Source organism: Homalodisca vitripennis, chromosome 5 (assembly GCF_021130785.1).
Source record: "Homalodisca vitripennis isolate AUS2020 chromosome 5, UT_GWSS_2.1, whole genome shotgun sequence".
In the NCBI taxonomy this organism is placed as follows: Eukaryota; Metazoa; Arthropoda; class Insecta; order Hemiptera; family Cicadellidae; genus Homalodisca; species Homalodisca vitripennis.
The window spans coordinates 33,432,982-33,442,050 of NC_060211.1; the positions used below are offsets into that span (position 1 = coordinate 33,432,982).

At 33.8% G+C, this 9,069-nt stretch overlaps 1 protein-coding gene across 2 annotated transcripts in view; it reads left to right on the forward strand.

Moving 5' to 3' along the window:
* The window catches only part of LOC124361957 (zwei Ig domain protein zig-8-like), an 85,119-nt gene extending 77,528 nt beyond the window's left edge, over nt 1–7,591 (forward strand). For both annotated transcript variants that reach the window (XM_046816048.1, XM_046816047.1), the window contains exons 6-7: nt 554–710; nt 6,345–7,591. In XM_046816048.1, the coding sequence (XP_046672004.1) occupies nt 554–710; nt 6,345–6,454 (267 nt within the window). In that variant the 3' untranslated portion in view covers nt 6,455–7,591. The remainder of the gene's footprint in view (nt 1–553; nt 711–6,344) is intronic.
* The last annotated feature ends 1,478 nt before the right edge of the window (nt 7,592–9,069 follow it).

The window sequence follows — 9,069 nt, forward strand, 5'->3', positions numbered from 1 at the left end:
CATTAATTTACATAATTAATCTTCAATAATTGTGATGTCTTTTTCTCTCATACTACTAACGCTATTCTTCGTCAATAACATCTCACTCGTTGCTGTATTACCTTGTAAAACAAATATCAAATTTAAAATTTAACATATTGCACTAAGAAAAGAACTATTTCACTTAGAAAAATATGATAGTTAAATATATTTGTTTTTCCTTTTCGTTCTTAGACTATTTTATAAATACTACTTTGTAAGCATTTACAAAAGAAGCAACGTATATTTAGAAAAATATTGTTTTACATTTCAAGTTAAAAAATGCCCATATATGTACAATGAAAACGTAACTTAATGTTTATACAATAATGCATTTGCTTGCTAGTTTAAACAAAGTAGTCAAGTATCAAAGCCGTTGAAATTTAAACAATATCGACAAATTTTTATCGTAGGAAAGTCACAGGGTTGGCTCTTAGCCAAGCATCTAAATTGTAGGATATTTGTTTTTAGACATGGCTACTACTTTTACTTTATTAGAGGTTACTGAAATGTCTACTAATTTGTATGTGTACAGTCCACAAGAGGCGGTGTCAACATAGACACTGAGCACATAGATGGCCAGACAGTGACCAGACTGACACTTGCCAACCTGAGGAATGAGGATACGGGCAGGTATGTCTGCAAGCCTCTGGCCCTCCCGCCGGCCGTCGTCACCATCATCGTCATCGAGGGTACGGAACTCATAATAGATACTCCTACTCCTACTTAATACTCCTAGGCAATATAAACATATGGCCTCGAATTGGTAAAGGTAATTTGAAATTTAAATCCAATGAAGTAAAATGCCATCGATTATATATGTTACACATGATACAGACAATTCAACCATTCATACGTATGTGGTGCGCTCTGTTCCGGAAGATTATTCAGTTAGTTCTGAGACTCACCGCTAGGGCTGCGCCACATAACTTAATAATTGGCCACTCACTCCACAGATGGCAGTTCCTAGCGCTCGCTTTTGCCGTGTCTCAATTTATAGTATTGGATGAGTTATCTCTTGTGTAACTAATACAATCAAAGGAAATACTCTTCATATAACTAGTAACTTATGAAATAACTATGACGGAAAAATGTGAATACAAAATCAAAATACACAGGCACTCTTAAGAAAGATTTAGCTGTTATGATTTAGATTTAGTCAACCTAGATGATATCCAAAGTAATTTATTTTTGTGTCTTTGATTGGATACTCGCTTCGAGTCTGTTTAAGATATTTCTTTTAAATTTATATACAATTATTTTTATTGTCCTGCCATCGTTTTTAACTTTACTACACTCAAGGAACACTTAGATTTAAATAAAAATATTATCTGTATTTGACAACATATTCGATTATATGAACCCATTGGGGAAAAACTGATTGCCCTTCTTTAGTTTTGGGTATATTTAATTTGAGTTGATAAGCCAAAACCCAAATATGTAATAACCGTCTAAGATATTATAAGCATGTTAAAATATTAATTTGAATGATTTTTGTATTATGTAGATTTAAATAATAACTTACTTTTTTGGTCTAGTTTTTATTGAAATTCTTGTTACAAAACATAGTCAATATTTTTATTTTTCCTAGTTTTTCTAAAACGTTTAGGTGATTTAATAATAGGATTTAATATTGTTTTGTTTATCCTTAAAAATTAGCTTATGTTTAATAATTACGTCCTAATTATTTAAAACATATTAATTTGCAAATAATTATTGATAACACACTACAGTATGAATTTAGTTAAGGTCCATACTAACATATGATCCTCAAGAAAATACTCCTAAGTACTATTAGGTCTTGGCATCTCTAATTATTTTTCTTGACAAAATCACTAAGGGAAGATTCTAATTTTACTTTTAATCATGATATCATTTTAAACCTATAAAAGGACAAGTAGAACTAGGGATTTCACCAAATCCGAATCTAAACCGTACATAGTAAGTGCGTTAGACAACGTTTTAATTACTCGAAATTAAAATTAAACATCGTTTTCGAGCAATGCGTCCGCTAACTGGATCAATATGTGGATAAAGAATTAATCTTGAATGAATATAAGCAAAATAACAAAAAATATTAAAACATAATTTGGTGCATATTGGATAACATTGTCATACATTTAATAATACACAGGTACATAGCTAACTGGTATCGCATCTGTCACCTTTATTAGCGTTTAAGCAAGCTTTGAGATTAAAAACGTTACATAGGTTAATCTAATAAAATGTTGACCCCATCCAGATTTTTAAAAATCTCGGTTGGTGAAAATGTAAGCTGTTTTTGTTAATAAGAGGATTCGACAGAACGTAACGAAAGCGTTATCGCACAGACGGACTGTTCTTTGATCGGCTTACTCCAAAAAGTAATACAATTCTTTTTTGGGCGAAGTGAAAGCTATGTACCAAGTTTCTAGTCTCTAGGACCTTTCATCAAGAGTTATCGCAAAAACGGTCAAGCGGACAGACGGAAGGACAACGATTCGATTTTAAGAAATCCCTTTGGTTCAAGAAACATTTGAAAGTAAGAATCGTGCAACTGAAAAACATATTTTGCGTACATATCCACAATTAGTAGTGAGAAAACAAAGAATATCCTTTTATGTCTGACAGATTGTCTTTAAAACATGTAAATCAAGTCAAGAGTTAAGAGATAATATAAATAATGAATGACTAAAGCTTTAATACATTATTAATTTACACACAACACAATAGACTTAAGTATAGATATTATAATCATTTACTACTATAAATTGATTAAATATTATTGATACGATGGTTTAGAACTAAATTCCCAACGAGATTCTAGTCCAATCCCATGTCTAATGCATTTTACTGCAGGTGATAACTATATTTAATCTAATTTTAGAGATAAAAAGAGATAATCTTGAAAGAAACAACACCATTTGTCAGTGATGGATATGCAGGCAGGTTTACAAAGGAGCGTCAACCGCTATCAAACCACCTGGGTACATCCATCAGAAAGTTAGCGAGGTAAAAAATGTTATCAGAACCAGAGTTGTCATTTATTTCAACAAACAGGCCTCCGGAGGTTTGCCGCAATTTATTACTTCACTGTTTCTGCGTGTCAGAGATCACACCACGTTGTAAATCAGGATCCTACAACTCATTTATTTTACTATCAGTCATACAGGGTTATTCACAATTGGGTTGTTGAATGGTTATTCACAAAATATTATTAATTAACAATATTAATTCATGGTCAGATTCCGTTATATGCCCCCAACGCTTAAACTTTTTTCAATCAACTTAGAACGTTATAAAACGATGTAGTTGGGTAACAGAACTAACATTCCATCAATCAACAAGCATTTCCAGGTATTCCGATCGGAATTGTTGTCGCTGTTATCTTATGTTTCTCGAGAATCCCGATTACGGCAGGCCGCGCGGCATCACATGATTATTTAAGTTTTTTGCACGGTACATAATTGCCTTTCCATTACAATTCAATTTATATTTCTGATCAGCCCCTCTAGAATTTGATATTTTACTGATATGTACTATCTCGAGGGATGTTTTTCTTTCGTTGACATCAGCGCGGGGCAGCACCGGAGGTACTGCCGAAACCCGCCCTGATGGCGATGGCCGGAGGCACTCGCATTTTGGGTGGCGGAGTGTGATCAAGAATAAAAACAAGTTTTGTGTGTTTTTTTTCAATAAAGAGTTTAGTTTTTGTTTGGCAATGTGGGTTTTTGTTGAATTTTTGTGTTTGGAGAAATGTAGAGGTGTGGTCGATATAATACGTAAGTACCCTTTTTTCTTAGCTAGTAACCAATTGTAATTCATTATAATCATTCGTAAATAAAAATTAGCGTTGGGGGCATAATGTTAGTTCTGTTACTCAACTACATCGTTTTATAACGTTCTAAGTTCATTGAAAAAAGTTTAAGCGTTGGGGGCATATAACGGAATCTGACCCACAATTGGGTTGTTGAATGGTTATTCACAAAATATTATTCATTAACAATATTAATTTATTTTACAAGTGATTTAGACACAGTTATAAATCTTTTCCTTCAAACCTACATCTCCAACTCCGTTTACGTTGGCAGACGGTTTGCTCCAGTTTTTGTAGGTTATGTTTGGCAACGATTGGCAAGAGAGCTTATTAAACACACGTTTCAGTACGTCACAGCCCGTTTCAGTTTTCATGTTTCACAGTTGGCAGCCTGTGACGGATGAGTCTGGTTGATAATGTTGTTTCCGCCGTAAAAACTGGCGCTAATTTAAGAGTAATTTATTACTCTATAATTGAGTTTGGTTTCCAAACACCTTACTCCATTTATCTTTAATATTTACCGAAGATCAATATCTGAGCAGTCGACAAAATCATAGCTACTTTTGCAATGCCCTACCATTAGTTTGTACGCGCTTTAAACATATATTACTGATTTTCCTAGATAAAGTCCTTTGACGAGTATTATGAATCTGTATACATCCCTTCTAAATCACACGTTATTTCTGAAGTAAATGTTTAATAAGTAGACGACACATCAGATGCATACTGAGAACTATCGCTATATAACTATGTAAAGTTATATAAGTTTTTTTAAAGGGCCCACTTCAATCCATATTGCATTCAGCTGATCGCAATGATCAATAAGTGCAATGATCAGTTCCTTTACAGTTCCAGGGGTCGATTTTGTGTCTGCAATTTTGATTTTTCTAGTCCACTACCATCGGCCCTGGCACCCACAGGGTTAATGCAATACTTCTTGTATTGTCTGTAGTTGCATTTAAAGGGCTTAACAGCTTTTGCCCTGTTAGCTGTATACTGGAAAGGGAAAACAGAAATTATATTGTTTCTTGCATTAAGCTAACCAGTAGTTATCGATGATAAAATTATGTAATGCTAAAAAAAGTCCGATTTATTCGATTTATATCGGTACGCTAGCCTATATAACTGGCTGAAAATATCAATAATTAGAAAAAAAAAGTAAAGAATGTCTTATTTTACCAGGCGAAGTTAGGGCTAAGAAGCCCTCTCTAACACTTAACCTGGGAATTAGCGTTCTTTTTTAAGAATTTCGGACATTTCCCATCGTTGTATGTTACAAAACTTTATAACACTACGTTTCGAGGATTAAAACCTGCTCTCTTCTTCAGGTGTAAAAAGACTTTAAGACATTAAAAAACTAAAAACACTAAATAATGTGGCAATGAGCTACCACTCAAAGTTCAAATAATTAAGTGATACCTGAAGAACTGCATGAAGTCCAGACTGGAAAGAATTAACCCAAGCGATCTCATTGCACAAGGAGCTAAGACCACTAACACGTTATACCCGAACTAACGAAGGTGAAGCAACAAAGTCTTAGGATCTTCCTTACACCTGAAGAAGGGGCTAGATTTCAATCCTCGAAACCTCATGTTACATTTCTTTCTGAAACATTTAACGATGACAAATGTCTGTCACCCTATTATCCTTTCAAACCTTCCATCGTCATTAACACATTTCTAATTAAAATCAATCGGACTGTTTTATAGCCTCCTCACGTAGTTGCAAGTTAACCTTGCAACAGCCTTTTTCCCTCCTAGCTGTATATCGTCGCATACGATAAGACAGAAATCAAACATTTTGGCCGTATTAAGGTAACAATAAGTTAACGGGGAAATAACCTTTCTTCTATTCATTACATCAGAATAGATACAAATGACATCAATGAGTTAGCTATATAATAGTTGAAATATAAAAGCCATCAATTTGAGGATGTCTTGTTCTTTAGATTACTGTGTACAGTTGACATTTTCATCCAACAAAGGATCTCAATATCAGACCAATACCTACAACCCAATGGTTCGGACCCTACATAAAACTGTGGAACCCTGCAATTCCATTCATTAGTGTGCTCTCCCATCCCCCAGTCATTCTTTCTTTAAAACATTCCCATTCAAAAGGAATAGTAAATTGTTAAAATCCATGGGCCAAGAGCCTATTAATTTCACCTAAGAAGGAAATCGATCAGCCAAGTTAGTTTAAATTGATGGTATATGTCAAAATGGAAGGGTCTCAGAAGTGTCAACAATTATTTGATATTCTACACTCTCCCATTTCGGACTCTACCAAAACCAGCGCGATTAACGTTTGATTTCAACCGATTTCAAGAAAAAACAACTGTTTTGTGTGCGTGTACATTGCAAATTGGCTCTTGGATCCTAGACCATTACTTTGTAGACCTTCAGAATTCCATGTTCTTTGTAAGTCAATGATATATAAACTGTTCTAGTGTAGTACGTGATAAGTTTCCAGAAGAAGCACACAACGTGCAGAATTTCATTATTTAATAACAATGTTGTTTGTTTTCCAGGAGAAAAGACAGCAATGTTGGGTAAAAACGTGGCAGCGGACTCGATCTCCTCCTCAAGCCTCATAGTAACCCTGACTGCTCTTCTCGCCGTCCTCTTCCTGCAACATTAGCGCTCATCTCGTGACTTCTACTGGCGTGGCCTTCCAGAACAATTTCTTTCCGTCCTGATAACTATTCAGTATCACGAATGTTTTATGCTTATCTATAAGTTGTGTACTATAGTTTAGACATTCACATCGGTGGTATACGATAGAATTATTTAATTTCCTAAAAATCATAAGTGATTTACCAGAATTATAGTCGTCATGAATGTAAATTTTCGAGAAACGAGAAAGTCCATTTTGTCAGCTCACGCCAAACCTTGAAAAGTATTAGACCATTACACAGCCATCACTCTGTGATCATTATTAATGAGGGTTTATATTCTGCAGAAGTATAATTTACCTTGTTTACAGGAATAGGGTCGGGTAACGTTCTTATCTTATCTTATCTATGAATGCCCCCGGCCATCTATGCTGATTGTGGTGGCATCGCCTCGCAGTGATAACGACGAAAGAATAACATCCCTATAGATAATACCTATCATGTAAAAAAATAATTCTAGATGGCTGATCACAAATACCTGGGAGAGCAATCAAATATTAGGATGTATACAAACATATAAACATTTTTAGTGGTTCGATGTGAGCTAACATCAACTTTTTCATTTTTTAAATGATATAGTGATTATAGTTAAATTTTAAACGGGTAATATAAATTTATATACTAACAAATATTTAAAAACACTGCGTATATGTTTAAAGGTAAATCATATGAATTTGTGTATTACAGTATGTATGCTGTTATCATTTTTTAAATAAAATGTATAAAGTTTAGTTCAATTTTTATATAATTCAAGTCAAATAATTTATTTTGGAAACTAAAAGAGATTAAAATGATTCACTAGTGCAAGTGTTTAATTAAAGAGGTAATATTAAATTCTATTAGTTCAGTTTACATTTTCTAACCATCCTTATTGTATTAGTCAAACGACTCAAAACTATTTTAGCACTGCATACAAAGTTGTTTGTTATTGCTGGTAGATTTGTTCTGGAAGTCTACGCATTTCGAGGTCTTAAGACACTATCAAAACTTTTGTATTTTACGGTATTCTTCGTTAGACCACTTCAACAGTTCCTTTTACATTTAAACTAAATTGTAAAAAGTGCACAGTTTTAATTTTTTGTAATAAACATGTTTGTCCTTAACTGTTTGTCTTTTATTGTGATCCTACTGCCTTAAAGAAATTATATTATGAACAATGTTTAAAGATTAGAGATGTAAGTATTTTCGAACAGTTAGTACTCAAATACAATTTATAACTCCTGTGCTTAAGAGCTGATATGTTTTCGTGAAAACACTTCCAAATTAATTTGTATCGTGATTGAACAAATAAATTATACATAACTTCTTGACTAAGTCGGGTGATTTATGGATTTCGTTAAATATTTTCAATACCTATCGAGGCTTGGTTTATAATGCTAGTAGCTCTACGATCCCATTTTCATAAGCATTGTAAAGTCGTAATGCCGCCTAGAACGAGCGAGCCTAGAATGGAGTAATGTAATAAAAAGGTTAGTGTTTTAAAACGTAAGAGTACACCACACCAAGTGTTCCGTAACAAGCTTCGCTGAAATTTTATCATCGAACTCCATGTTGCATTTATAGAAATGAAGGTTCGTGCAGAATTTCAAGTTTAAAAGTCACTTTTTATGCTCAAATTGTTTCCAAATTATTCTGCGATTTCCCGTTCTCATCATGGTTACCCATAAGACAAATGAACAAATTTCCTCAGCCAAATCCTATGGAGTGACATGATCATCATTGAACTCAGTGTTGCTTAATATATCAATGGAACTATATGTCAGTTATTCCTCGGGCAGATGTACAGACAGAGATGAACTTATTCTTCCCCTCGAGTTTACTAACGCTCAGAAAATCACATTACCTCTAAATAAAAAAATAGAATCTCAAAAAATGTTTCCGCCATTTAAACCTTTCGTTAATAATACTTTTTACATTTTTATTCGTTCAAAGGACTTGTAACTTCTACCACAGGTAAGTATGTTATAAACGTCGTATTTAAGTGAAATGTTACTAATACGACATGAAGCAATATCTCGGTAACATTTCAAAAACAATTCTCCGTATAAGGATGTGTGGAATGACAGTCCGACAATTCTCCTGTTTCCCACAGAGCAGACTACTTCGTTCTACGAGTATGTCTGCCGATTAGCCACGGCAATTTGCCGCCCTCATGTACAAGAGACCACATACGAGTACTGTTGCTGACCTCGGGACACATACGCTACTGTGACGATGTTACTCGCCTCTCGGTTACTAACTTAATCAATTATTAAATTAATATTTAGCCTACTAATTATTTATTTTCTTTATTAATTGCTTAATGCTAAAAATTGGACTTTAATTGGGTACGGTACGTTAAGCGGACCCGGTTTTTTATATCGAAGAATGTAATCATCGATACCTAATATTCGCATCTCAAACCCTACACTATCAATCGATATAAAAGTATCTATAGTCCTCAATAACTATCATATATTTTAAATTAAAATATGAATTTAATATTTAAAGTGATCAAACAAATTATTATAACCAAAATTAGGAAAACTGAAGACGACCATATTTACTCCTCTCACAGTTACAGTTGTTTCTTTCCCACAAA